This window comes from Chelon labrosus, assembly GCF_963514085.1.
Source record: "Chelon labrosus genome assembly, chromosome: 13".
In the NCBI taxonomy this organism is placed as follows: Eukaryota; Metazoa; Chordata; class Actinopteri; order Mugiliformes; family Mugilidae; genus Chelon; species Chelon labrosus.
In genome coordinates this window covers 15,742,534-15,769,797 of record NC_140346.1, presented here as the reverse complement: position 1 = coordinate 15,769,797, position 27,264 = coordinate 15,742,534, and the positions used below count along the sequence as shown (strand labels likewise).

General features: G+C 40.7%; 1 protein-coding gene across 1 annotated transcript in view; it reads left to right on the top strand.

Annotated features, from left to right (window-relative positions):
- elna (elastin a) overlaps window positions 1–27,264 on the top strand; it is a 46,944-nt gene that overhangs the window by 6,617 nt on the left and 13,063 nt on the right. The window contains exons 2-28 of the mRNA XM_084558174.1: window positions 4,214–4,282; window positions 4,927–4,974; window positions 5,785–5,868; window positions 5,993–6,019; window positions 17,469–17,510; window positions 17,590–17,661; window positions 18,325–18,354; window positions 19,424–19,444; window positions 19,834–19,908; window positions 20,896–20,943; window positions 21,073–21,135; window positions 21,430–21,468; window positions 21,556–21,627; window positions 22,762–22,803; window positions 22,897–22,980; window positions 23,061–23,111; window positions 23,244–23,288; window positions 23,515–23,559; window positions 23,785–23,823; window positions 23,953–24,102; window positions 25,664–25,786; window positions 25,897–26,022; window positions 26,147–26,272; window positions 26,376–26,492; window positions 26,640–26,735; window positions 26,855–26,929; window positions 27,037–27,069. Coding sequence (XP_084414300.1) covers window positions 4,214–4,282; window positions 4,927–4,974; window positions 5,785–5,868; window positions 5,993–6,019; window positions 17,469–17,510; window positions 17,590–17,661; window positions 18,325–18,354; window positions 19,424–19,444; window positions 19,834–19,908; window positions 20,896–20,943; window positions 21,073–21,135; window positions 21,430–21,468; window positions 21,556–21,627; window positions 22,762–22,803; window positions 22,897–22,980; window positions 23,061–23,111; window positions 23,244–23,288; window positions 23,515–23,559; window positions 23,785–23,823; window positions 23,953–24,102; window positions 25,664–25,786; window positions 25,897–26,022; window positions 26,147–26,272; window positions 26,376–26,492; window positions 26,640–26,735; window positions 26,855–26,929; window positions 27,037–27,069 — 1,842 coding nt within the window. The remainder of the gene's footprint in view (window positions 1–4,213; window positions 4,283–4,926; window positions 4,975–5,784; window positions 5,869–5,992; window positions 6,020–17,468; window positions 17,511–17,589; window positions 17,662–18,324; window positions 18,355–19,423; window positions 19,445–19,833; window positions 19,909–20,895; window positions 20,944–21,072; window positions 21,136–21,429; window positions 21,469–21,555; window positions 21,628–22,761; window positions 22,804–22,896; window positions 22,981–23,060; window positions 23,112–23,243; window positions 23,289–23,514; window positions 23,560–23,784; window positions 23,824–23,952; window positions 24,103–25,663; window positions 25,787–25,896; window positions 26,023–26,146; window positions 26,273–26,375; window positions 26,493–26,639; window positions 26,736–26,854; window positions 26,930–27,036; window positions 27,070–27,264) is intronic.

Genomic DNA, 27,264 nt, shown 5'->3' with positions numbered 1-27,264 from the left:
GAAATAGTTGTGTGGGCTTATTAGATGTGGAATTTAATAACAGAGAAAGTGTCAAGTTCTCATGAGATTTTCCCTCCTAAAAGAAAAATCACTTTAGTCAAAAAACTTTATTTACAATTTCAAGGCTCATGTCGTTTGGAGGGTTTTTCTTGGATAAAACTTGTCAAATATAAAGTCGGGGATGAACTGTGATGTCGAGATTTTACACAGCTGCAACTTAGTGTGACTTAAGTCTTTTTTTAGAAAAGGATGCATTATTAGTTCATGGTTTCACTAGAGTCATGACACGGCCTTATTGAACAATGGCTATTTCTGTATCTCTGTCTAAAACCTATGATTAATGACAGTTCAGGTATGATTTCTGAGGTCTGCTGAGGTATTCTAAGAAATTTTGGAAATCACAAATGTCAGAAGATGCCACAGGTTGAGGGACAGTGGGCATATTTTGAAGAAACTTATAACCAGACAAAAGATGTGTTGAGTTCTTCTTATTATATAGCTATTCACTGGATGAAGTATTCACCTACGCACAGCCAAGAATGTGTGTTGACTTGGACACCCAGTGTGATTCCACATGGCCCGATGTGCAGCTCAAGTGGGAACCATAAAGTTTCATCAAATACTGGAAATATGTCGCCCCTTTACATATGCTTACATGCAGCATGCATGTTAGCAATTACCCTCACGGTCACATCACCTCCAAGTGCATTTTTCAAAGCTATTACTATTCCACTACGTCTATAGTGCGAGGTAAGTCTGCCGAGCTCATAGACTGCAAATTAGGTATCCATTACATGTCAGTCATTGATGCAGTACTCTGTCAATCTAATTTGGTAAATATGACACGTGTTAGGACTGGACTTCAGCAAAGAGTAACCAATAAATGAAGAGCAAATGTTCCCACCTGCTGTTTTTTACCATACCATCTGGTTTAGAGTTTCAAGGCAGCAAGAAAAGACTCAAAGACTCAAAAGTCTGTGGTCAAATCTCTGGAAAAAATGAAGTTGTGATATGAGAGCAAATGTACATCCTTCAAAGTCTTGCCCTTTCAAAAGTGTCAAGGTTTCGGGACTTTGCACAACAGTTCTCAGTTGACCATTTAACAACTTAATTAATGTTTCAAACCTGAAAAAATAAACTAATACACTGGCAGAAAAGAGACACTGTAAAAGGGAAAACTGTATTATAATATCTTGTATAGTATTAACATTTCAAGACTTTCAAAACATTATGCAGGTCTTCAAAACTTAGTTTCAGACTTGAAAAATGTAGATTTCAACCTTTCAGAAACTATTTTTTTATTTTGCAGTTTCAGGTAACGACATGATTTGAATCCGATAGGAACGTAGATGGAGTGATTGTTCACATTTTTTAGTTTTTTATGCCTCCTTTATTCTACATTCAGAAGGAGGTTTAGCTGTAGCTACTCCTGCTGGTTGGTTGGGATACAGATAAACTCTATTTGGTGGTCATAAAAAGCAAATTCCAGCATTCTGTAACCCATGTAAGGCCCCAAAATGACTATTGTCCGAGATACACACTGGTGTGTAACACACCAAATACTGCAGGAAGTGTTGGTATCTCATCTTCTGACAACAAGCCTTAAACATTTATTAGAATTAATCCCCTTTTGCTGATGACTGGCTGTTTTTCCTAGCTTACTGACAGCCCTTCCGCTGTGGGTCGTACAGCTGGATCACATTCCAGTCCAAAGTGGGATGGCGATAAATTAAAATCACTGTCAGGATTCCTGTGAGTGCATGTTTATCATCACCCTCTTAATGGACTCAGAGCACTCTACTGTAACCACAACAGTAAGCCCAATTAGTTTGCAACGCTCATTGTCATTTAACTCACAGCAAGGAAGGTTAATATCTTACTTAGTTATAGTATTACTTTCTTTTGCATATTGTTCATTTTATGAAGTTCCAAATTTCCTCCTCTTTTCCAGTGGAAATAACGAACCCTAAGCTTATACCCATAAGGCTACATTTCACATTCTTGTGAAATTGTCTGTGAAAAATCAGATCAGTAGTGAAAGTCACACATAGTAACGGATATCAAAATCGTCTTTCCCAAGTTTTTTTTTTTTTTTTACTTGTCAGCATCAATCATTTCACAAACACTCAGGGAAAACTCTTGACTGGAGTCAAATGTAAAATAAATTCTGCCTCGTTTGAACCCTTGTGGACTGCAAGTCAATCTCATTCTCCACACGCATTCCAGCATATTCCCATGACCTGGCTGAGGAGCGTAAGCGCATGATGATGACGATAATTAAGACAATCATGAGGAAATCTTCGAATTTATTGAGGTGGGTCAGGTCACTTGGCAGAGGTCAGTGTGTGCCTTATTTGGATGCATGGCCTCAGTGAACCTCATGCACTCTGTAAAAGTGCAGTACAGTAGCATGGTGGGATTCCAAGTAAAAGGAAAAGTGGAGCAGACTTGCATTACTTGCATTGCCAACACAGGAAATCCTCCTTTTGATTATGAACTGAAGGAGCAGAATAGAGAACAATCACTCCGTGCCCGTTGTGTAGTGCCTGCACCTGAGATCTAGGCCATGGAGCTAATGGCATGGGCAAACTGACAGCGACACACATGAAGGCAAACATGAAATTACTTAGCCGTTGGATAACCAAATGCTGAACAGCTGGTCATTGTTATTCATTCGTCATTTCTATTTGAGCCTGCAGGATTTTCTGTTTTCTTTAGGCGGTATTACAACTTCCAAACCTCAAGAAATTTGATCAGTTCTACAATTGTACTATTGTCCTGTTCTCTAAAAAGAGTAAAGAGGCACGTGATCTTTTTTTTTTTTTCATGGAGTCATATTTTGTCCAAAGACACAGCTGCCACTATAATTGTTCCCATTTACACTTTGGCTGAACATAAAAGCCAATGTAGGAGACATTACACATGATCATAGAGACAGTAAAGCCTTCTTGGTACATTACTTTACGCTCAAGAAAAAAAACTGGTGTCTGAATCATAAACAAATGTTTTACCATCACATTTTGAGTGCAATTTTGGAGTATCTCATGTTGTCCTTGCTAGCCTCAAGATAAATAACTCAGCGTGGATTTGCAGATTTTCATACTTCCTTGCAGCTATCCCACAGTTCATTGTCTTAACCTCAGCTGTCCAACTGAAAGAATAATGATATTACTGTGGCACGAATCCATGACATATGTCACGTCTTGTTAGCGAATTGGTCGAAGCCTTCTCCAGTGCAGCTGAGCAATATGCCAGAAAGTTAATAAAGTGCACAGATTTTTAGTTTTTTTTGCCGTTTTTCAGTGGCAAGTGTCATGAAAAGTCATTCATCCAGATCGGACAGTAATGCCTTGTAATGTTTTTCCCTCGATGGCCACACTCAGTGGACAGGACTGAAAGCTTGGAGTTCACACAGAATTCTCTAATAAACACATGGACACCTTTGACGTGGTTTAAATTAAATGGCCTCCAAACACATGTAATGACCATTAAACATAATCATTGCAGTCTTTCTGTCCCGTTCTCTCATTTGCATCGTGTCTTTGTGATATAAACCAGATTTTCCCCTCAAAAAATATAACTTTATAATTTTGGCCTGACCTCACGTCCCATCGGAATTAGCTGTTAGTCGTCCCAGAACAACTGGAGCCATTTTTTTTGTCCTCCCTTTCTTTTATTTCTGTTGTTGTTCCTTGCACACATGAGGCCACTATGTCTGGGATCCAGAACGACCATCTCAGGAGTTGGTCTGCGTTGGAGCCAGAACTCAGACGAGAAGTAGGGCTAGGGGGTGTAGGTGGGGGTTGAGTTTGTCTGCAGTGCTGCAGCAGTTTCTGAAAGAGAGTTTCCAACTGCAGTGTCTCATCAGTATGAAAACAATTTGAAGTTTCTCCTCGTCGAATCTGTAAAGTTTTTATTCACTTTTCGCTTTTGCTCTGGCTTGAGCTGTTGTGTTAACGCTTCATTGTGCACCCCATCACTGGTACGACCGGGGGAGGATGTGTATGCCAAGGACCGATTTTAATTTAGTATAATGTTGTCTAGGTCACAGATGATGAATGTGTTTGTGAATGTTTGCCTAATAAATGGTGCCGTTGTTTGGAAATGCTGTTACTAGCATTGCAAGCAACAAAAGTACATTGATCTCTCCTTCAGTGTATCTTCAGTGAATGTAATGAGGATAACCTTTTTCTTTTTCTGATGTGTGTTTCAGGTGTTTATGTACCACCTGGCCCTGGGTTTGGACCAGGAGGAACTGGACCAGGAACTGGATTTTTTCCAGGTAACAGAGCTTCCAGTGACTGTCTATACAACTTAATGAAATGATCCAGAACACCACACCCCCCCAGCAAACAAGGACTGTTTGTATTTAGCAAGGGCTGCATGACATTAACGATACAAAGCCTTGATTTTTCTCTACATAATGTGAGTGGAAATACCAAAATATACAAAATGCCAACTTTCTGGATCTGATTATTATTAAATGAAGACATTGTGAGAGCTCCCTGTCTGATATAAATGAATAAATAACCGTTAAAGCTTGAAATGCTTCAGATTTGTGCAGCTGTGCGTGTACTCAGTTTGTGCTGGCCCCCGTGGAGTAATCATACTTCAGTCTCATTGTCTAGGTTGCAGTTATCGTGTAACCCAGTGTCCTGTAAAAATATTTAAAATGAGCACAAATATAAAAAAGGTACATGTACATAAACTTATATAGGTACATTCTGTACATAGTGTGTAATGTCTGTATGGTCCCCTGCTCCGTTACGACATAAAAACATGTACCGTATGCATGCATCTCCTGGCATCTTGAGAGAGACTTAGACAAAAGTCAGCTGGCGAGATGATGAATTGCTCTGCCAAAAACTGTCCGTTACCTTATGGTATACCATAAATCAACGGTCTGTATGGTGGTTGTTTTACTAGGTTCTGCCGGAGGAATCCCGCAAGGCTATAAACCAGCTAAAGCTGCAGGTAAGTAGAGATGCTTTAGATTTATGATTTTTCCTCAAATATAAAAATAAGTTTTAAGCATTGCATCTACTTCATCATGAGAAGATGCATGGCTGATTTGGAAAAGTATCATTTATTTCACATCACAACATCAAGCAGTGCCGCTTCCTTGGATTTATGATTGTCCAAATAGCTATTGCATCCATTATGCAATATGGACGTCCGCAGATAATCTGTCTGGTGTTTGTCGTATCACACATCAATAGCAGATATTTTTAGCTCTGCAGCACAGACCACTTTAGCAACAGGTCACCAACCGTGTGCAGTCCTGGCATTTGCTGAACAACTTTAATGTGTACCTTTTCTTATTTAGGAATAATAAAGCTATGGCTGCTGGATTGGTGTGATGGAACACTTTTATATTTGAGCGCTACGCACACTTTAAATTGAAACATCCAACAGTGTGACATTTACACAAACAGATTGCTGCCCGACGGACACATTTCCCTGTCAACACTCAGCGTAGGTTTGGTCAGATCAAGCTAAACACATGGTGAGACTTCCTTGTCACTCCACCACAAACTAAGAATACTTCAGTTCCAGGGATATTGTTGTGGCAATAAACAACATGTTTGGAGCTAAACACTGTGGTTAAACCAGTTTACTGGAAGACATTATGAGGTCTGAGGTTTGCCTGTTACGTAGTTCTCCCTTAGAAGCTGATTGTTCCGCAATAAAGACTGTTGTGATTTTAACAACGAACCCTGAATAATAACGATGACAACAAGACATAAACATTTTACACCTGTCTCTGTTTCTCCCTGACATTAGGAGGTTATGGAGGTGCAGGCCGAGGTGGTGTGGTGCCAGGAGGTGTTGGCCCTGGTGGAGTGGGCATTGGAGGACTGCCAACAGGTATGAAGAAAGAAAAAATGAGTTGTAAGATGTTTTATTCATCATTCATCATTAAACGGAAATTGGCAGGAAAACACATATAATCATACAGTGCTGTCATGATGTGCTTGTTTTCACCCAACAGGACAAGGTGGAAAAGCCCCTAAACCAGGTAAGCTGGAACTTTTATAAAGGTTATAGTGTTTTATGGAAAGTAGTGAAAATAAAATTTACCTCCTATATTATGAATATTCTTCCAAACTGTAAAAAAAAAAAAAAAAAAAAAAAAAAATTTTTACAGTCTATTGAAGTATTTTGCAAATTACATGTGTTCTTGTTCAGTTTCTGCTGTTCGTACGTAATATCACTGAAGCAGTGTTTTAACAGAGGCATTTTACAACATGGAAATTCCTCTGCATTACACATAGTATTGGAGCAGCTTGAAAGGAAGGAAATATAATGTGTTGTTATGGGGTGGATATGGTAGGCTAAATCTATACCACACCATCAGAATAGGCGGACCTGCACAAAAGCTGGACTAAGAGACACAGTCTATTGATTGGTTGTCACCAGGTTTTTCTTATCTCTCCTGTGCTTTTGTAAGCGTTGGTTTACTCTGGCTTGGCAGCTGTTAGCGGCGTCCTGACTGGGTGGGACCATACAGAGATTCCACCACCGCTCCTGCACCTCTGCTGTATTAAGAGTACTAAGGAGTGATGATTGGCAGAGTGCAAACAGCCATCAGTGCCTGCCAAACAATGGTGCCAGAGCACTGATTAATGTTATTGTAATGTTAGACCCTTACAATATCTGGAAACCTCCTTGTTGAAATGTACCACGGCCCTTCTCTCCGATACTGTACAGTAAATATTTTCCTATGCTGTATTTCAGTCCGCGCCACATTGGGGCTATAGCAATGTTTAGCCATCATTTAATTTCCCTAAGCACTGCTGATACAATCTCAGCCTACCTCTCTGTGTTTAGAAAGATAAGGAACCGAGCAATCATCTTATAGTCCTGATAACACATGGAGCGGGTTACAGAAGGGTCCCTCTGGAGTGCCACACCTCCAGCCTCTTATAAGTGTTTCTGGAGAGCCATTTTATGAAAATGACCTAATATACAGTATTTGGTGGAAGTTGATTTTGGCACTTAACAGTAGAGCATAACTTGGGAAATATTGCCCTTGCTTTTGTGTTCATTTGTGTTCTCCCTCTAGCTCACCAGCTGTACATATCAGAAATTAAGTTAGTGAGAAAAAAGGAAGTAAACAATATTAAAAGCAGCTCCCTGTGTTTGTTTTAATCACCACAGTTTAGGCCTCTCTGCTCCCTTCCACAATGTGTGGAGAAAAATAAGTGAATAGCTAGGGGTCAGCTTTGGCTTTGCAAACTTTTAAAATGAAAGGAGAGATTTCAGTTCACAGAGGAGTTGTAATATGTTCCGCTTTATGGCTGCTCAGTAATCCTTGAATGTCGGTTTCCATCGTTGGTGCTTTCCATTTCATCAGAACATCGCCTGAGGCTGTCCAAATCTTGATACGAGAACTTTTCGTATGATACTTACATTAATATATAAATGCACGGCTACGGTTCACCTTTAGGTAAGCCTCATATAACTGCAGGTTCAATCCATCTTTTCAGTCTGTGTTTCGTGTGTGCCGTAGAGAACATGCCAGAAGAAATTACCTGCTACCATCATATGATAAATCACTGAGCCATGTCTATTAACCTTTAGTATTTAAAGCAGAATTCTGTTGTTGTTAAAGGAAAACACTGATAAACTACTTGTAGATGCATATACACACACACACACACACACATAAAAAGAGCTACCATTCATTCCTATGTGTAAGTTGAGCAGAGACAAGGCATTCCACAGATATGCACCTTGCCTGGCCCGTAATGAAGAACAGCAGCTGGCTTTGTGAGTAGCGTGACTGCAGTGAATTGCAGCATAGCTCATGCAAGACCTTGTAAATGTTACACTAATTGTGAGGCCTGTCAGCATCCAGCTTTGACAATACACTGAAAGCTGGAAAGAGTAACTTTCTCCTTATGAGCAGCTGTTGAACACCGTCCTCTTTTCCTGTATTGCCGCAAGCAAAGGTGGATTCAATCCTGTGGTGTGATTGCCAAAAGTTGGTTTTCGTTATCCAGTTTCTTGTCACTTTTGGGCTGTGTGAGGGTTAACAAGAAACACAGAGGTTACTGTTTTTGCTGTTGGCGATGTTTTATTGTATCATTACAACTGTCTGCTTTGGGGTGAGAATGGACGTGTCTGGGTAGGAGATCCATAATGTCTGTGCTTACCTTGCAAGCTGATTATATAGAACATGACAGACACCATTTCACCTTTATAACACTGTCTTAAACTGATAAAACCAATGTTACCCAGTACTACATATTTCACAGCGAGGAGAACTTATATGAGCAGCCACGGTCTGTAAGCAATTTCATTTAGGAGTGAGAGACTGTGAAAGTCACCGTTGTGTTTCTAATATTTTCTCCATCCCCATATCCATGAGGTTTTTCAAGACTACACATTAGAAACATCTTTCTTGTTTTGAGAATGTCTGTCCGCCAGCTTTTTATTAGGCATGTGTGAGAAAAGTGTAATGACTAAAGGAAAAAATCCGAAGGCTGGCTGACAGTGGGTTGTTTGGGGCTTCCCTCGAATTGGCGTCAGCTGCTAGCTGGTGTTCATCGTAGATGTTCTTTTGTGGCTACTCCAAAATGAAACAAGTCTGGAGATAGTTGGCTTAACAGTTCATCAAAGACAAGTAGATTTTAGACATTGGCTCAAAGTTGACCAGTTAATACACTGGGTCTCAGAGGTAGCTCTCCCCACTGCTAGAAAGCCAGGAAAAAAGAAGGAAATTGATATTGTGAGCCTGGAAATATGAGCTTACGCTTCAGCTTAACATTATGATGCAATTTTAATGCAACTCAACACCACAGCCTACCGCCTCCAAAATGACTTCATGACGGTAGGATTTATTGCTGTTAATTAGTATGTGTATTAGACTGCAATAGATTTAGCATACCACATAAGTGGGTGTGGCAACTGAGTGTATATAGGCTGCACCTTTAAGCCACATCTATTAGACATATAAACCATTTCGCTTACCATCCTCACTTAATAGCTGATTTTTGGTTGCCAGTGGGCATCCCAGGCTCTGTTTACCTAGTTATATTTGCCACCACCTCAAATGTTTCCCAGTGAAACAAGAAGGACATAAAAACTAATTCTAGTGTATGGACTGACGTAGCCTTCAACAGAGATAATATACCCACTTTTCTTCGGAACCAAAGTGGTGGTTGTTGTATCATATGTCATCCAACTATATTGTATATATCCCATTGGTCACCCCAATCACATCGCCTCAAGATCGAGATTCATTTAGCTTGAGTCCCTCCCACTTCATGTCGGCAAACAATGCCATCATCTCTCTTCACATGTGTACGCCCACTTCCATTGAATAAACATAATCCAAATTACTGGAAGAATGATGAAAATTGATCTAGCAGACCTCTGAAATCTGGAATCATATTGTTTGAGTGTTTACAGTCAGTGGCCGACATTTGACTCTATGTATTTTGAAGGTGAAAATCTGGCTAAAAAAATGACTCCTGTGTAGTTACCGCAAAAATTGTTGTTTCACCATGCACTCACCCATTTTAAACTACGAACTGGACCATTTTGAACTAATAAATCGTTTTAGGATTTAAATCATAAGGCCCTTTAGTACACCTGATTCTCTTGGATCATCTTCAAACCCCCCTGGTTCATATCAAAGTCAACTTTTAAATTAACACCAAGTGAACTTGTCTGTTTCACAACAAGAAGAGTGAGAAAAGGCAGAGAATTGGAAAGATACAATGGACATGGGGAGGACAGACAAGAGAAGGAGTGAAGTGAGGAGGATGGAAAGAACCGATAACTCTTGCGGACATGCCGTATATATGTCGAGCACATAGACAACCTGTCACCAGCGCACAGAATTACAGTATACGCACATTTGTTCGCACAACACACATTCTTAGAGGGCTTGCTGAAAGAAAGACGGCTGATAGATTGAGGTGAGGATGAAAGTGTTTAGCCAAAAGAAGATGAACTCGGAGGAGGTTGAGTCTCCTGGAGCACATGTGTTTTTCATTACTGCAGCCCCGACCTGTCCTCTGAACTGTCAGAGACTGGAAGCATCTGTAGGTGAATCTGCATGAGTGTATGTAAATATGTTTATGGTCTTCATATGTATGCAATTACAAGTGTGATCACATGTGTGTGGAAACAAATACACACATAAATACTGAGAATGTACCCCTACATTTGATGACTTACACAGACATAATGTGAAAGATGGGACTTCTCTTTTCTTGTCCAACTATCTTTCCTCTTAGTCTCCTTAATCTGTCCTACACTGAGTCTCTGTGTCAAGCTTTCAGGATTTGGAACGTGAACTGTCTGCAAAGAAACCTTTTTTTTTTTTTAATATCATACCACCCCCTTGCTGGACTCAGCCCACCCAACATACACACAGCTTGTTTGTTCACTTTGGAAGGGCCTGTTGTCTCCCAAACAATCTTTCTTAGATGATGTCACCAGTTTTTGTTTTTGCTGTCTTCAATATCCATCCAATATATACATCCGAAGAAACAAACTGATATCAGACTCGGCCAGATAAGATGGAGTCTTTATTAGTTTTGACTGGTGTTTAATCGGACATGCATGCCATGCATTACAGTTTCTAATCCTGTTATTTTCCTGCATTCAATCAGTACTTTCACTTTCCTCAGTGATATCTCCCCAGCCTTTCACCAGCCTGTTCTGTATCACGTTTGCATGGTTGTTTTCTAGTGAGCATGTTACCACCAATGTATTTTTTTTTCATGTTCTCAGTATTAGTTGATGAACCATCCTTTGGCATTTTCTCACAACCTCTCCCCTGATCCCTTTGCCAGCAGGTCTTGAGCATCGACCACTATCCTTGTCGATCTGGCAGCACAGTTTAAGTGTTGTTTACATAGTGATAGAGAAATCCCTTGCTGTTATTTTCCTAAAACCTAATGAAGGCAGGTCAGCAGTTAAACAACGATGTTTTAATCACTGGTAAAACTGGCCTTTCTTTTAGATTTGAGGGTCTGTTTTATAGGTTTGTAGCTAAATGAGCAGTTTGTTGAAGAGTGGAGCGCTCTATTCAGTACATTATTCATTATACATTAGGGAAGAGCTGAATGTCACATATAGTATATTGCAGTGTTTGATGCATGGAAATGTTGCTTTAAGCTGTGATGTGGCTCAAAACAATACGTTTGAAATATCTTCTGCAATAGGGGTATTAGTAAGGGTATTTATTCTTCTATTCATTTCTTTAGTGAATCTTGTGTTCCCAGTGCAGTTTTACTCTTTCATTTAAAAGCTTATATTTTTAAATGATATGAGTCACAGAAATGATCTCAACTCAGTGAAATGTGTCTATTGGATTTTTCAATACTTCATATCAGGCCCAGTGCTGACTTTAATGACCTGTGAAGATAAATGGTTTTTAAATGTTTTCAGCTTTTGGCTCTTCAGGCCCGGTAGGTATCCTGAAGCATTCATTGAGCTCTAAATGCTTGTAATGTACAATTTGGTAAACAACTTTTCTACTGTCAGTTGTTTTCCTTTGTACAATATCCACATATATGTCATTGTGAAATACCTCACATGGCTGCACAATGATTACAGCCTGTATAATCAGAGAGGAACTTGGAAAATGCTTTTGTGGCTGACTTAAGGCATCTAACGTCAATGTTTCAATTTGCGTGTTTCGAGTCGAGCCGACCTGTCGAACACTGGTCTCTTTTTTCAACCCTGAGTTGTCAGAAAAGTATTCAGTGGAATGGCAGTTAGATGCATATGCGGACCATCTGGAAGAGGAAACAAACTTGGCCAACTTTACATACCATGGCCACAGGCTGTGTTTGTTGACTGGTTTTCTCGTACTCTGCATAATTTGCACAATTGAACTTCCTCACACATGGAAGACACTTATCAGAGAATAGCAGTTGTGAAAAGTGTAGCTTTTCTCTGTGCGCATGTACTCTGTGCACTGCTGTGTACTCTAATGCTTGCGGTGTGTTTTAGCCTTGTCTGCACATCTTTACAGTACATGCCGTGAATGTGTGCCAAGATAAAAAGGCAATGGTATGAACACTGGGTTAGGGATAATATTCAGACATATTCAGGGGCTGAGTATTGGCAGAGCAACTGTGGCATTCCTGTAGAAGAACTCGGAATAGCAGAGGCTCTCAGCTCTCACAGATTGAAGGCATAGAGAGATCAACTTGAAAGCTTGTAGCATAGCGTGTTCTGCTCTGTACGGCCTGTAGCATAAACAATGACATCAGACACTCATTGCATGTGGCGTAATGCATAGTGTACAAATTAACAGTTTGAATTAACAGGCAGTAGTAATGGTCTTTTCACAGATGTGTTTGAAATAAGGCATATGTTTGTGTTTGAGGATTCAGGCTGCTGTGGTCAGAGACTCGTAGACGTCACTGGGCACGACGGCCCGGTTTGGCACGTTGGACCCGGTTTGGCACGTTGGCAGTCCTTGTAATCCACATAACGTGTAATGGTGACTTTTACAGTTGCAGTTAATTTGGAGCCATTTGTAAATTTGTAAGAGCTGCTCAGTGCCTCAAAGATGATGTATGTGTTCCGATGCCCAAGTGCGTGGGTTGGTAAGGCCCTCCAAAGTTGCCTCATTAGTGTAAGAGTCTACCACATAATGAAACAAAAGCACTCTCTTTTTTAGTGTGATGCAAAAGTCTCCTATCAAAGTAGAAACTGACCGCCCATACCAACTGACTCATGATTCACTATACTAGCAGTTTCATTACATTGACTTTGACCTGGATTCTGCCATGAAAGCAAGTATGTTAAAGAATGAGGCAGCCTTAGACCCTTTCCCTGTTTGTCTGTAGGAGCTCTGACAGTTTTGTACTTGGGGTCATCTGGCAGAAAGGGAGGATCAGGCTTTGGGACCTCTCATTGATCGTGTCAATGACTGCATGGAAAAGGAAAGCAAAAACAATAAAAGGCTTGCCGCCAAAGTTGGCTGGCTTACACCAGCCAGCAAGGGAGAGAGTTTTTGTGTAGCGGTGTGACTGTGTGAATACCTAATTAGTCCAATATGTTACAAGTCCTGCTTCTCACAGCCCGGTGCCCGTGACTGACAGCACACCCAACCTTGACGCGACTAGGAGCAGGGCAGGTCACGGGAGAGGGAGGGGGAGAGGAAGCAAGGGGAGCTTCGGTGTGTCCACTTGTCTCACGCGATCTGGAATCACTACAGCACCTCACATCATCATGCTTTAATCCAGCTTGTCTTGCGTCACCTTGTAAGAATGCAATCCATCCACCAACTTGGACGTGATACAGAGTGATAATTTGATACTGATAAAAATCTGGTGTCATGACAGTGAAGGACATAATGATGGACTTAGCTTTCAAAGTGAAAATTTATATGGGACCACAGCCGAAGAGCAGAATCTGCCTGTCAGTTAAAGTAAAATACAGATTCTCTCAGGACCTCCAGAGGAGCTTTGAAGATGAAGTTCATCTTTCCCATCACACCACAGGAAAGCGCAGCATTTGTACAGCCATAGCGCGCATCTGTGTTACTTGCAAATATACTACTCTTTGTATATTTACAGTTTATTGCAATGTTTAGCTGAACACAAGAACCGGCAGTCAGTCAATCTTCTGTGACAGTGGTTTCCAAGTCAGACAATAGCTTTGAAAAGATGTATAGAGCATTATTCCTCTCCCCCGGTTTGTCAGTAAAAATGCATTTATTCTTACAGTGCATGCCTGACTAAGATTACAACGAGAAACAAGTCCCCAGAATTTCCTGGACGTTTCAGGGCTCCAGCTCCGAAGTCTGCTTTTCTCGCGTCTGCCGTCAGTTACAGTGGATCCCTGCCATGGAATTCTTTGCTCCCTTAAATTAAACCCTTCACCAGGCCCAGCTGGTTCACAAAGTAGAGCGAAGGGGAGAGCTGGAAGAAAACGGAGGAGATGGAAAGGAGCGAGCAAATACTTCTCTCGCTTCTCACGTTTGGCTTCCTCCAGTTGCTGCTATTAACGCCTCATGTCTGGTCAGCACAAGCCCTTAGACACCGAGCGGAGAGGAAAGAGTGAGAGAAAGAGAGAGAAGGATAGCGAAACAGGCAGAACAACAGCGAGAGAAAGAGACAGAACTGAATACACTGATTTGATTAATGTCTCTTGTATTCCTCTGGTCCTGAAACAGAATTACCTTACCTAACCCCAATGGAGAATGAGTGAGACAGCTCAGAGATTGAAACCAGATATTTCTGTTCACTCTGGCTCTAATCCATGTCTTGTACTGAACCCGAGTTTGAGAACATGACTGGTGACTGAAAGGACTAGCCATAGTGTCTGCCCAGTTTTACTCCACTGTCCTCAGTTTAAATATTGATGCGCATGACACGGAGCAGCAGGAGGTTATGAATGCGGCCACCTGTCCTTCGTCACATTTTCATTCTTTTGAAAACAAGACTGCTTTTTTGTCGGAGGAGGTCTAGACTTGCGTTTTCTTGTGTGTCCTCGCTGAGGTCATTCTTAAACACGCCACCACAAATGAATCAACACTGTTGCTTGGTTATTCAAAGTCACACATTCCCCAAAGTTTCGCCTCAACAACCTGCTTGTGCACTTGCCACTGCACAGTGGTCTTTTCTGAATGGAAACTGGCAAGTAAACCATGTTTCTGTCACCCTTTTTTTTATCTAAACGGAGGAAATTATGATGCATTACAATACTGCATCACTTACCTTCCAGTTTCCTTGGCCCTAGTCTTCCCTCCTGTGTAGTATTGGGTTTCTGTCCCTTCCATCTTGTATTCAGAGCATTGAACTTTTGTGGGGTTCCTTTGTCCAAGGTCCAAAGGCAGCTGTGGTTTCAAATGGTCTCCTGGGCTTCCTATTATGACTTAAGGGTCTTTGAAAAAATCAGGCACTACATTAGTGTACAGAAATCCTTCAGCTTGTCAGCAATCAACTAAATATTGGGAGCTGCACCAAAAAAGGTGATGAAATCACATCAGGGTCGTGGCGCAGACTTTCCATGTGTGTGTTCATGACAACAAACAATACCGGTGTAGACTTCCAATGATGTGTGAGCTAAGACAGGTCTATTTGTGTGAGCAGACATCCTGTAATAATAGTAGTCCAACAAAAGCGTACTTGTTTGAGCTAACAAGATGGTGTAAATATGGCTAAACAGAGCTTTTTTTACAAAATCTCTACCCTCCATTGCCCAAATATACAAGCAGTGGATAGATGACAACCCAGTAAAGGTCCAGAGTCTGTCCTCAAGCTTTGACCCCGAAAATACACAACCTCCTGAGTAGTATTTGTTTACTTGAGCATGTTTTATTTGCTCAGTGTCTAGTGATGTCAGAAGTAGAGAAGTGAAGTTTCTTTTCCTTCCTTGTCTGAATCTGGTGTCTGTCCAAGGCCTGTACTCTCGTAGTCTCTCTCGTAGTCTCTCTCTCTCTCTCACACACACACACACACGCATACCCTGTCAGAAGCACTTCTGACGTGTCTGCATCTTTTCTCCTTATCCAAAAATCAGAGAGTTGAGCTCAACGTGGCAGGTGCTGGTCGACCCTGAGCACGACTGCCAGAACCAGGTTGGGCCATGCACATGTGAGCACAGGTGGGCCAGATGATAGATGAATAAGCTGCAAGCCACCACAGCGCGGCCTGTCTTCACTCTCTCTTCATGTTTTTCTTCCACTGACACGCATAATCTCTCAGACTGTGCTCTATATTTCCAACACTTATACGGACAAAGCCACGTCAGACTGGCCAGTGAGACATTCTGTGATCTGGAGGCTAGACCAGACAGAACAGTTTCAAAGGAACAAGCCAGGCTTATTCATTTTAAGGGTTTTAGCTATCAGCAATGTTCCATACATCTTGTAGCTCTCCTGTTTGTGTCAGTTCCTTAACTATTTTGTGGGATGTGGTGCTCACTGATAAAAACGAGACAAATCTTCATGTCTGTCCTGCCAGCATGGTAATATCTCATTTGTCTCCTCAGCAGAATAGATACTGAAAATGAGAAAGTCCTTGATCAGTCTGATTTATATAAGAATCGATTGCTATTGTAATTTCTTTGAGGTGTGTGTTGAGCAATCGAGGAGATCAAGCCGAAAGCTTTGAGAGAGATGGATTATTGCAGGGACGCTTAGCTTAGCGTCTGGGCTCGCATTGCATGCTCTGTCTGTTTGCCAAGGCCTTGGCAAGGCTTGTGCCCACATTTGTTTTGACTAGGTCATGAAACTCCACACTCCATCTTTCCCTCTGTCTCTCCTAGTACATTCCTCCTCCGCATCAGTATCATTACCTGAACCTTACAGCTTGCAGGACTGACCCCAGACTCTCATCCTCCACTCAGATCTCTCTCTTTCTCTCCTAGCCTGTTTCCCATGCTTGTTGTTCTCGCCACAAATCTTTCTGGCTTACGAGTATTGATGAAAATAAATTCCATGGTGGACTAGCTTGCTGGCAGCATTCAAATTTCTTCTGGTTTCAAAAACAGACATTACTCCAACCTGTTTGTCTTTGATTGGAGAGCTCGTTCTGCTCACAGCAATGTTCCTAACGTACTCTGTAACATTCATTCCCATGTGTTAGCCTTAGAAAAGAAAAGATTTATCACCTTGATATTATCTGAAGATAATATAGAGTGTTTCACTGAACTTATATCATGTTTCGTGTTTTGAAATGTCACATTAGTTTCGATTTTGACAATTTTTGACGTGTTGCTCCTAAAGTTTGAAAGTCCGTTTTGTTGTTTTCTAATGGCACTTTTAACATTTTTAAGATTTATTACTGAAATGGGAGAGAATTTGGTGTATTTTCTCAAGTTATCCTGAACATTTTTCATACTTCTTTTACAAATCTTCCAATCCATTCTATTTCAATTGACAAGCAGATGGTGTGTATTTTATTTCATGGCCATTCCCTCTGTCCACACTTTTTCAATTTCCCGATACTTTTCTGACACTTTTTGTTCTTGCCGTGAATCAAGCCAAACACTTTTGCCACATTGTAGATTACGTTTATTTGTCCCAAAAAGAACAGACTGCTCCCTCCAGTGTTAAGAATAAAGCATAACCAGCAAGAGAACCGTTGAGCATGTTATTTATATCATGTTTCTCTGTCAGTGGGGGTCAATTTTGTCCCCTGTGTCCAAAGATCAGTCATTTGGCTCTAGAAACTTACATGTGTACAAGTGTTTTCAATCAAATGTAATTAAGCACACATGATATTGTGTCTTATGCTATGTAATTTATTTTTTAATGTACAACATGATGTACTCGGTGGTCCTGGAAAATGTTTTGCTGAAAAGATTGAGCAATGGCTTATTTTTCTTGAAGGATAATTACAGCAGAATAAACCACAAGTAACCCATTATGGCCACAGTGAAGAACTTATTTTCTTTCACTTCCCTCACCCCCATCTACAGTTTGGAGTCCAGTCCTCTTCACTCATTTTCTCCTCTGCCTGCTTGTCAATTTCTGTACTTTCCAGGTTATGGCAATCTAGGAGGCGGAGGTCTCGGAGGTGGAGCAGGTGAGTATTGTAGCTTACTAAAACAGGTGCCGACGGTCAGCACACTCACTCCCCTTCTTCTACCTTTTCTGTCATGTAGGTGGCTATGGGGGATATGGTGGAGGCACTGGGGGCTTTTTTCCAGGAGCTGGACAGAAGGCTGCCAAAAGAGGTACAGCAAACAGCCAAGCATGTCTGGCTAGAAATATAACATCAGTTTCTTATAAGAGAGTGATGGTATCAGTTTTTGTCCTTGATTCTAAACAAGCGTGCTTTCAAAAACCTTGTCAGAGCAGAGGGCTGAGTGCAGTGGAACCTAGAGTCATCAAACAGGATGATTGAAAATCGGTTGTTGAAACCAGACACTGATTTTGTGTTACTTACTTTCTTTTTGAGTCGTTTTGAGTGCTGCAGTGATATTACGTGTCTTTCCACTCTCAGTCTTGGAATTCAAGGTCTTCAAGTTCAAGGACTAAAGTAACTTCCAGAACTGTAGTAAAAGATCCCTGCAGAGGTGGACCAGCTCTTCTGCGCCATCTAGAAGTTTGTTTTAGAACAGAAAACACCATCTCTAAGCTTTTGAGTAGTTAGTTCACATGCTGCGTATACGAAGCATGAATGATTAGTGCTGATATCATCCATGTTAACTGTAATTCTACTGCTTTAGACACTAAGACTGGACTAATATTCAGCTTATTTCAGACTTGGTTCAGTTGTGGTTTTGCTACTAAACGGTGCAGCGACATTAAAAGAAGCCTCCTGATGTAAACCCTGACAGGTGTTTGAAATCCCTTATATTGACAAACAGCTCTTATTCTGGTTGTCCTACTCACAGGTGCAGGAGGTCCTCTGCTACCACATGGAGGTAAGTTAAATCCCCCCCCAACAGACTACCGTACAGACATCAGACTGTTCTGAATACTGACTGAAGCCATGTTGAACAAATCTCCATGCTTGCATGTTATGAAAAAGACAAACTGAATGTTTCACATTAATGCTAACTCAGTATGAAAACACTGTTTGGCAAACAAATGTACATTTTCATCATATAACTGCAAACCTTAGACAGGCTGAACCTCAGCAGAGACTGGGCTGAGTGTAAGTCTGTGATGTGTACATGCACGTGAATTGATTTGAATTAGGCGGGCTGATTAAGCATGAACTCTGGAGGACTCGGCTATGGCCAAGACTGTACTGTGGCAATGAGCCCAGTCTTTAGTATTGGTTGGCAATGACAAAACTTAAGTCTCGGGAATCAGTCTGGTCTGTTTTCGTGACACTCAAAATAACAATGACTTCCTCTGAAACAGCAGAGATAAAACAAAACATGCCCTTGCCAAACTTGTCCTCAGCAAATCTTGCAGACCACATACTTACAGGCAGTGCGCAATGTCTGTTCGGCAAACTATGGAGAATTTAAGATTAAAACGAAAAAAAAAAAACAATGTTTAAACAGATAAATGAATCTGTTTTATCCTGCTGCCAAGCTCCTTTATAAACGAAGCTGACAGCTCATTTCCTGCGCGAGGGGATAGCCAAAGAAATGAAGCATTTGATGAGGCAACGAAAATGCCATGCATGCTGGCTGCCTCTTCTGATTATAGTAAAAATCAGCCATGTTGCCTTTGGTCACGGGGTGATGACAGACTGGTCTCAGAAAACCAGTGACCAGTTAGCTCATCTGGCACAAGCCATAATGCAGCTCATTACTCCTTGTCAGTGTCTCAGGGCCCTCTAGTGGTCATTGGTTGTACAACTCTACAGTTATCCATGGCTGCTTATGATTGTTTTACATTGCTGTCATTACCATAAAGTGTGTTTTACGTCCAATTCCTTTTTAAATTACTTTTAAAAGAAAATTGGACTTTAACCTCAAATAAATCTGGAACTGTTTAATTATAATTTCTCTGTCTGAACACTCTGTATACCAACAGGGAATGGGGGAGGACCTGGAGGTACTGGAACTGGACCTGCACTGTCTGCTGGACGCAAGACACACACAACACATAGAGCTACACTATTTACCAAGTTTTAAAAGTTTTCATTTGCGCATTTTTTAATTAACAAGTACATTTAAAACCCAAACTGACTCTTTTAGTCACACAGGGATTTATTTATAAAGGGGCATTGTGGGCTCCAAATCCAAATTGTACTTTCCTCATGTATTAAAATAAAAAAAAAAATAAAAGAGATCTGTTAACAGTGTTGCAAAATCCTCTTGAGGGAGAAATTGCTTTGAAATCTGCACTTTACAAGAAGTGGCTGCTTAGCACGCTGTGTATGTGTCATGCTCTCTTTGGTGAGCTAAGTGTAACCATTTATATTATTATTTTTTTTCTTCCAGCACCCGTTATTCCTCAGACAGGCCTTCCAGGAGGGACTGGTGGTGGCGCAGGAAAGAAAGCTGCCAAAGTGCCAGGTTTTGTAGACGCATAATAAACAATAAACTCATGCGGCTGAAGACAGACAGGATGCAGGTCTCTAAGCAGCAGAGCCACATAAAATACATATTCCAATGCACATGGCTAGGAACATATGAAAAAAAAATCTATATTACTAATTACTTGCAAAATAAATTGGTAAAGAAATGGTTTGCAAAGGAATCATTTTTAAGTGTGGGTTTGCAGTTTTTGAGATTTGCCTTCTCTTTGTGAAAAAATCTGTTTCAACTGTTGTGCTAACCTTCTTTTTATGTTACCAAGACAAGTATCACCCACCTAAATTTTGTTGCAGGCACCCAGACCTCATAGAAATGACACAGCAGCCATCTCCAGCAGGACAAAAACTGCTTAGGAACAACTCAGAAAACATAAACTACACATAAGGAAGACCTGTACAATATGTGTGAAGATGTATTCATGTTACATATGGTCATATGTTTTCCTTCCAAAGTCCAGAGTACTTTTTGTGCTACTTTTAAACATCCAACTGTTTTTAGTGATAATATATAAAATAAATAACAAACTAATTTATAAAACACATGTGAACTAATGTTCTTTATTATAGCTGAGATGCCATAAAATACTGCTCCATTAAAATGATATGCGATTGCTGCCCATTCCTTTGACAGCTGAAATAAAATAAGATTCAGGTGAAGTATCAACATAGTTACTATATGACTCTTTTCTTTGTTGAGCTGAGGCCAAACACAGCAACGCCTCTCCAGATACAGTAAACAGTTGCATCAACCACAGAAAAATTATACCCCATGAATAAGCCGACAAGTAGCCAATTTTCTGTTCTGCATCCTGTCTGGCTTCATTGTGACAGGTTTTTCTCATTGCCAGTTCTTTAAATTTTCCAGGTCAATGTTGTCACACATGCCTCATAAAAAAAAAATTTGATTACGCACGTCTTTCACTGTGGATGCAAAAGTACAGTATTGTCTTCTCATTGGTTGTGGCAGGTGTGGGTGTGCCTGGACTTTACCAAGGTGGAGTGGTACCAGGAAATGGTTTGTCTCTTTCATAGATTAATCTCTGCCACCGTTTGTCAGAGTTTCATAATGTCGCAGTTCTTTTACAAATACATATTGTATTAGCATTTCATGTAGTTGTTTTCTGGTTGCTTATTGCTCCTTTAGGGTTTGGTGGACGTGGAGTTCTGCCTGGGGTGCCCACTGGGACTGACCTGAATCCTAAATCAAGTAAGGTTTGCTTCTGTATTCATGGGTGCTGGCTGATTTTGCCTTTGAATTGCATTAGAAATACATAAAACATACTACACAAAACATAAAGTCCTTCTATAGGCAAGATTACAAAGGGAAATAAATAAATATGAAAAAAGCTGCTGGTTTTCATAGTCAATCTAAAAATGTTGCCATCTGTGTGAAGCAATGTATGGAAACACGATGGTATGGATGAGGCCCCTTTTCGGTATCAGTGCTGCAACTCTGTGTAATATTTACATGTGACTGGGATATGTGATTCATCTAATGTAGTCGGAGGAGGAGGAGGAGTACCTGGGGGTCAAGGCCACGGTAACTTTATCCTTCAATTTAATTTGTTTTTTACTGTTGTTATTATTAGCTGATCAGAATTCGCATATATTTTCCCTGTCACGGCAGGCCGTGGATATGGTGGACAAATGCAGCCGGGAGTGTTCCATGGATATCCCCTCAAATCACCCAAAGCTCCAGGTGTGATTTGAATCTACACTTGACCTGTGTTAGTCAGAGGTTATAGTCTTCTGTTCATGAGATATGATATGTTCATTGTGACTATTTACACATTGTCAGTGTTACAGATCTTGTTTCTGCAGTGTACAGACAGTTTTACTCGCCTTATGATCTGATAACCCATGGGCACGTCTGTGGGTACCACCCAAAGGTTTTCTATGGTGCGTTTATCATTCTAAAGAGAGAAGTCTGTCTTTGGGGCTACGGAAAGTTGCTGTTCATTTTGTCATTGCCAACTTTCTGATGGTCCCTAAAGAAGAATATTGCCTCAATTTCCTGCATTTCTCCAAATTAAAACTAAAACCCAAACACTGCTACTAAACTGTGCTGCAGTAGAGTAGGCTTGCCAACCTACCCCCAAACCACAAATTTTTAATTACGACTTATGTTTCCAGCTTTATTCCATTTCTTCATCATCACCCTCACAAAATTACAGCCATATTGTATACTCAATAAAAGGCAGTTCTGATGTAAATGTGCTGTCGTAGATATAGTTTAGCTTTTTGTGTTAATTTGATGCTCAAGAGGAGATAACGATAGCAGAAATGGAAACAGAGCTTGGCCAGACATTTGGCCACCAACATCAGCTAAACTAAAACAAGCTGAGGAACCTGGTATACTGTAACCAGTATACTGTATTTGCTCGTGCAGTTGTTCACAAAGTGGTGAACCTCACCCCATCCTTGCTTGTGAACAACTGAGCCTTTTATACCCTTTATAAACATGCAAACTATAAGGTACAGGCTGCACAGGTTTAGCAACACAGCGCTGCAGACACAAGTTGAAGCAATGATTTATGCTGTGGCAAAAGGCGACTGTGAGGAGAATAACTACAATTAATAAATTCAGGTCACTACTGTAGACTAACTAAAAAAAGACTAACTAACCTTTTCATTGGGTAAGTAGCTGTAACCAGTTGTTTAATGCATTTTAAAGGACAACCAAGTAAGTTTAAATGCATTCAAACATTTTATTACTGTAAATTTAAAAGTATGAGCATTGACTGATAATGTTGTTTTGGTACTTTGTTGCATGCGATCCTGTGCACACATAGAAGCCTTGTCCCTCATCATCTCTCTTTTTTTTTCTTTTCAGGGAGCTACGGAGCAAAACCTGGAGGTGGCAAACCTCCCTTTGGTACAAACACTTTCTTTTTTACATTTTACAGAGATTTGGCCACAGTAGCAATCCATCGGCTAATGATGTGTCACTTTATGATGTATGCTTCAGGTTATGGGGTCTTTGGTAATGTTGGAGCCGGACTTCCAGTAAAAGGCGTCCCTGGATCAAGGCCTGGATATCCTGTTGGAACAGGTGTGTGTTTTTACAAATGTTATGCGGTTAGTTGTGGAGGTAGAAAAGATCAAAAGCGTGCTCTTTTTTTCTTTCTGCAGGAGTAGGACCTGGGGGCATCTCACTTGCTCAGTCTAAAGCTGCCAAATACGGTAGATCACCACACTCACTGAAGACAAGGCTTTCCTATTGAGAAAAAGCAGGAAGCAAAATGTGTAACGTCAGGAAGGAACATAATAAGAATATAATCTGCATGTGACTGATATCTGTGCTCCCTGATCCAGGTGCTGGTGGCACTGGTGTACAGTATCCAGGGCAGGTGCCAGGAGGTATAGTATCTAAAATATAACACCATTTTCTCTTTAGCCGTGAATCCTGTGATCCTGTCCACCTCACTTGCTCAGTCTAAAGTTGCCAAATACGGTAGATCACCACACTCACTGAAGACAAGGCTTTCCTACTGAGAAAAACCAGGAAGCAAATTGTGTAACGTCAGGAAGGAATATAATAAGAATATAATCTGTATGTGACTGATATCTGTGCTCCCTAATCCAGGTGCTGGTGGCACTGGTGTACAGTATCCAGGGCAGGTGCCAGGAGGTATAGTATCTAAAATATAACACCATTTTCTCTTTAGCCATGCATCCTGTGACCGAAGGAATCAGTGCAGAGCAGATTTAATTGTTTCATAGTGGGAAATAAAATCATTTTAGGCCCATCTGTGCATAATCAGTTTTCTTCTGTCTGTGAATTAGTACTATCACACAAATATGTCACATTCAACCAGAGACTGAATTTATGATTCCTTGTCTGTAAATATTCTAGCAGCAGGATATGGAGCTGCATCCAAGGCTGCTAAATACGGTGAGAACTTTTGTGTTTTTATGCATCGTGGTAAAATATTTGAAATCAAAAATTTTCTGACCAATTAGACCTGTTTAATCTACTGGTTGTCAGGAGTACAAATGTCTTACAATGTCTCACAATGTTTAGGAACAGGAGGACAAGTGGGAACAGGAGGACAAGTGGGAACAGGGGGACAAGTTGGAACAGGGGGACAAGTGGGAACAGGGGGACATTTAGGAACAGGAGGATACGGAGGATATGGAGGATATTCTGCTGCTGCCAAAGCTGCAAAATATGGTATGGTCATTTTTTATTTATTCATTATTTTTTTGTGGTCAACTAATAGAAACTTTGATATAATATCAATAATTTACCAGAAAGAACAAACCCCAATGGAGTTGGGGCGTTGTGTAAAACATAAATAAAAACTTAAAAAACTGAAATCTTTTTCAGCCTACAGTATATTTGAGTGAATACACTACAAAGACAAACTATTTAATGTCCAAACTGATAAACAATACTGTTTTTTTTCTTCAAATATTCACTCATTTTGCTTTTGATGCCTTCAGCACCTTCCAAAGAAGCTGGGGCACGATCTGTGTCATATAACCTTTCCTTTTAACAACTCTCACTAAGTGTTTAGGAACTGAGGACACTAATTGTAACTTGATGTACGTCTTTAGTTGCTCAACAGTCCGGGGTCTCAATTGTCGTATTTTGTGCTTCATAATGTGCCACAAATTTTCAGTTGGAGACAGGTCTAGGACTGCAGGCAGGCCAGTCTAGTACCCGCACTCTTTTACTACGAAGCCACACTGTTGTAACAAGAATGTGTCCGGGCTTTGTCTTGCTGAAATAAGAGGTTCCTGAAAAAGACGTTGCTTGGATGACAGCATATGTTGCTCCAAAGCCTGTATGTACCTTCCAGCATTATTGGTGTCTTCACAGATGTGCAAGTTACCTGCCATGGGCACTAACACATCCCCATACCATCACAGTTGCTGGCTTTTGAACTTTGTGCAGATACCAATCTGGATGGTCCTTTTCCTCTTTAGCCAGGAGGACACAGTGTCCATGATTTGCAAAAGCAGTTTTAAATGTGACTCATCAGACCACAGCACACTTTTCCACTTTGCGTCAGTCCATCTCAGAGGAGCTCGGGCCCGGAGAAGCCAGCCGCGTTCCTGGTGTTGTTAATTTGTGGCTCTCGCTTTTCCATGGTAGTGGTAGAGTTTTAAACTTGCATTTGTAGATGTAGATGTAGTTAACTGACAGTGGTTTTCAAAAGTGTTCCTGAGCCCACCTGCTAATATCCTTTACAGAATGATGTCGTTTTTTAATGCAGTGGCGCCTGAGGCATCGAAGGTCACGGGCATTTAATGTTGGTTTTTGCCCTTGCCGCTTGTACGCATGAGATTATTCCAGATACAATGGTATTATGAACTGTAGATGATGATTCCCTACATTCCTTGCAATGGTCAATTGTACATTGACAAACTGTTGGGCTATTTGCTCATGTAGTGGTGAACCTCACCCCATCCTTGCTTGTGAACAACTGAGCCTTTCGGGGATGCTCCTTTTATACCAATTATGGCACTCACAACTGTTCCAAACAGCTGTTTTTCGAGCATTTGTCATCTTTCACAGTCTGTTGTTGCCCCAGCTTCTTTGGAACGTGTTGCAGGCATCAAACTCAAAATGAGTGAATATTTTCAAGAATACAATAAACTTTATCAATTTGACCATTAAATATCTAAAAGATTTGCAAATTACTGTATTCTGTTTTTATTCACATTTTACACAATGTCCCTACTTCATTGGAACTGGGGTTTGTGAGATAAACTTGTTTTTTACACAGGAGTAGGAGGACAATTAGGAACAGGAGGACAATTAGGAACAGGAGGACAAGTGGGAACAGGAGGACATTTAGGAACAGGAGGATACGGAGGATATTCTGCTGCTGCCAAAGCTGCTAAGTACGGTATGGTCATTTTGTGAATTGTGCATTTTTTTTTATTTTTTGCCAATCAAATCTGATTGCTACCATGTTGCTGGCTTTACATAAAAACCTAACAAACTTGTTTTCCACAGGAGCCGGAGGACATCTAGGAACAGGGGGACAAGTAGGAACAGGGCACCTAGGAACAGGAGGGCAAGTAGGAACAGGGCACCTAGGAACAGGAGGACAAGTAGGAACAGCCAAAGCTGCTAAATACGGTATAGTATTAATTTTGTTAATTGTGTATTTATTTCTTCTTTTTTTTTTTTGCCAGTCAATGGGAAATCAGGACTATCATGTAGCTGGCTTTACATGAACATTAAACAAACTTGTTTTCCACAGGAGCAGGAGGACAACTCGGAACAGGAGGACAAGTAGGAACTGGAGGACAACTTGGAACAGGACAGCTAGGAGCAGGACAAGTAGGAACAGGTGGATATTCTGCTGCTGCCAAGGCTGCTAAATACGGTACGGTATTTTTTTGTTAATTGTGTGTTTCTTTATTTTATTTTGTCAATCAGTGAGCAAGCTGGCTTTACATGAAAATGAAACAAATTAGTTTTTTTTACAGGAGTAGGAGGACAAGTTGGAACAGGAGGACAAGTGGGAACAGGACAATTGGGAACAGGACAATTGGGAACAGGAGGATATGGAGGATATTCTGCTGCTGCCAAAGCTGCTAAATACGGTAAATAAGTATTTTTAAAAATTATTTATTCCTTTATCTATTATCTATTTTCAACCAATGGGACATTTGATTGCTTCATGATTCGTTTAGATGGTATTACCAGAAAATAACTGGAAAATAATTATGACATAAACTTGTGCTCCACAGGAGTAGGTGGAACAGGGGGACAAGTGGGAGCAGGAGGATATGGAGGTCTAGGAGGTGGTGGAGGATATTCTGCTGCTGCCAAAGCTGCTAAATATGGTAACTGAAATTATCTGGAAGGAAAAATGAGGGAAAAACATATGCTTACCATAATGCATTCAATTCAAACAGTGTGTAATTGAGTGTGCGTTATTCATTCATACTTTTTTGCATTCCAGGTGGTCCAGGTGGTCCAGCGGTAGTTCCAGGTGGAGGAGGAGTTCCTGGGACCCAGTATGTACCAGGATATGGATGTAAGAATCCCCACAGATCTTTGGTCTACATACACTATGAAAGAGATAATTACTGTTTTGTTTTTTTTGCTAAAATCCCCTAATTTCTTTATTCTTTTTTGGTGCAGCTTTGGCGGCTGGTGCCAAACCTCCTAAATATGGTGAGACTGTCATATTTACCATTTGACACAATTAAGTGATTGCCATGTCACAAGGTGTAGCCTGACTTATTTCTCTTATATGTATATTAGGTTCATGTCATCAATCTTAAAGTACAGTTTACACACGACACAGACATTATACTATGTCTGTATCGTGTGTAAACTGTACTTCAACATACATTTATATAAATCCAA